At 36.7% G+C, this 1,185-nt stretch overlaps 1 protein-coding gene across 1 annotated transcript in view; it reads left to right on the top strand.

The window, feature by feature from the left end:
* Positions 1–1,185, top strand: part of THOC2 (THO complex subunit 2) — a 112,518-nt gene that overhangs the window by 82,389 nt on the left and 28,944 nt on the right. The window contains 2 exon segments of the mRNA XM_077763494.1: positions 113–303; positions 1,026–1,179. Coding sequence (XP_077619620.1) covers positions 113–303; positions 1,026–1,179 — 345 coding nt within the window.

Below are 1,185 nucleotides of genomic sequence, written 5' to 3'. Positions count from 1 at the left end.
AGATTGTAACTGAAATTCTTCTGTGTGGTTTTTTTTTTTTTTTCCCTTTCCCATATCAGATAGCATGTGTTACGTAGTATGCACTGGTAAATATATGTCCTCTTTTGTGCAGGGTGGTTATTTTGGCCAGATCAGAAACACTAAAAAATCGTCCCAGAGATTAAAAGATGCACTATTGGACCATGATCTTGCTCTTCCTCTCTGTTTGCTTATGGCTCAGCAGAGGAATGGGGTAATCTTCCAGGAAGGTGGAGAGAAACATTTGAAACTTGTGGGAAAACTCTATGATCAGGCAAGTTAAAGTGGCTTTTGTGTTTATGTGGATTTCTTTTTCATCCTGATAGTGGAAAATATGGAATGTGATATAATTTTCATTATTTATTTTTTATTTTTAAATGTTTATTTATTTTGAGAGAGAGCACAAGAAGGGGACAGACAGAGAGAGAGGGAGAGAACCCTAAGCAGCCTCTGCACTGTCAGCACAGAGCCCAACGCAGGGCTGTCTCAGGAACTGTGAGATCATGACCTGAGCCAAAATCAAAGAGTCAGATGCTTAACCGACTGAGCCACCCAGATGTCCCAGAATGTGATGCAATTTTTAAAATGTCATTTGCACCTCATAGGAGTGTGAAACAGCTCTAATGTAAAATAGACATTCTTGAAATAGGGGCGATTTCCGTGCAAATTATGGTATTTAAGAGAAGGCTCTAGGAAATGTAATCATGTGTATAAGATTTTCAGTTTAAATAGTTAACTTCAAGTTATTTGCTCTCAGATCTTTCTTGATCTCTGGAAATCTGGAATTGCAATTGGAACAAAGTAGATGTGATGTTTATAAAATGGTTCTATAAATATTAAGCACCAAAACCTGTGATTAGCCTACAAAATGTGTTTATCACCAACTGTATTACAAGGGAAAAAATGATCACATATATTTTATAAATAAAGTTTTCCTCTTTTAAGGGCAAGGAAATTCTGTATATATAAAACTGTTGTATGTGATGTAGGGTAAATATATTCTACTNCCTGGTACAGTTTGGTGGGTTTTTAGCATCTAATCTAAGCACAGAAGATTATATAAAGCGAGTGCCTTCAATTGATGTGCTCTGTAACGAATTTCATACACCCCATGATGCAGCATTTTTCCTGTCTAGGCCAATGTATGCACACCACATTTCGGTAAGT

This window comes from Crocuta crocuta, unplaced genomic scaffold (assembly GCF_008692635.1).
Source record: "Crocuta crocuta isolate KB4526 unplaced genomic scaffold, BGI_CrCroc_1.0 scaffold482, whole genome shotgun sequence".
Lineage (NCBI taxonomy): Eukaryota > Metazoa > Chordata > Mammalia > Carnivora > Hyaenidae > Crocuta > Crocuta crocuta.
Note: the sequence above shows the minus strand (reverse complement) of the source record. Positions and strands in the feature narration are given on the sequence as shown.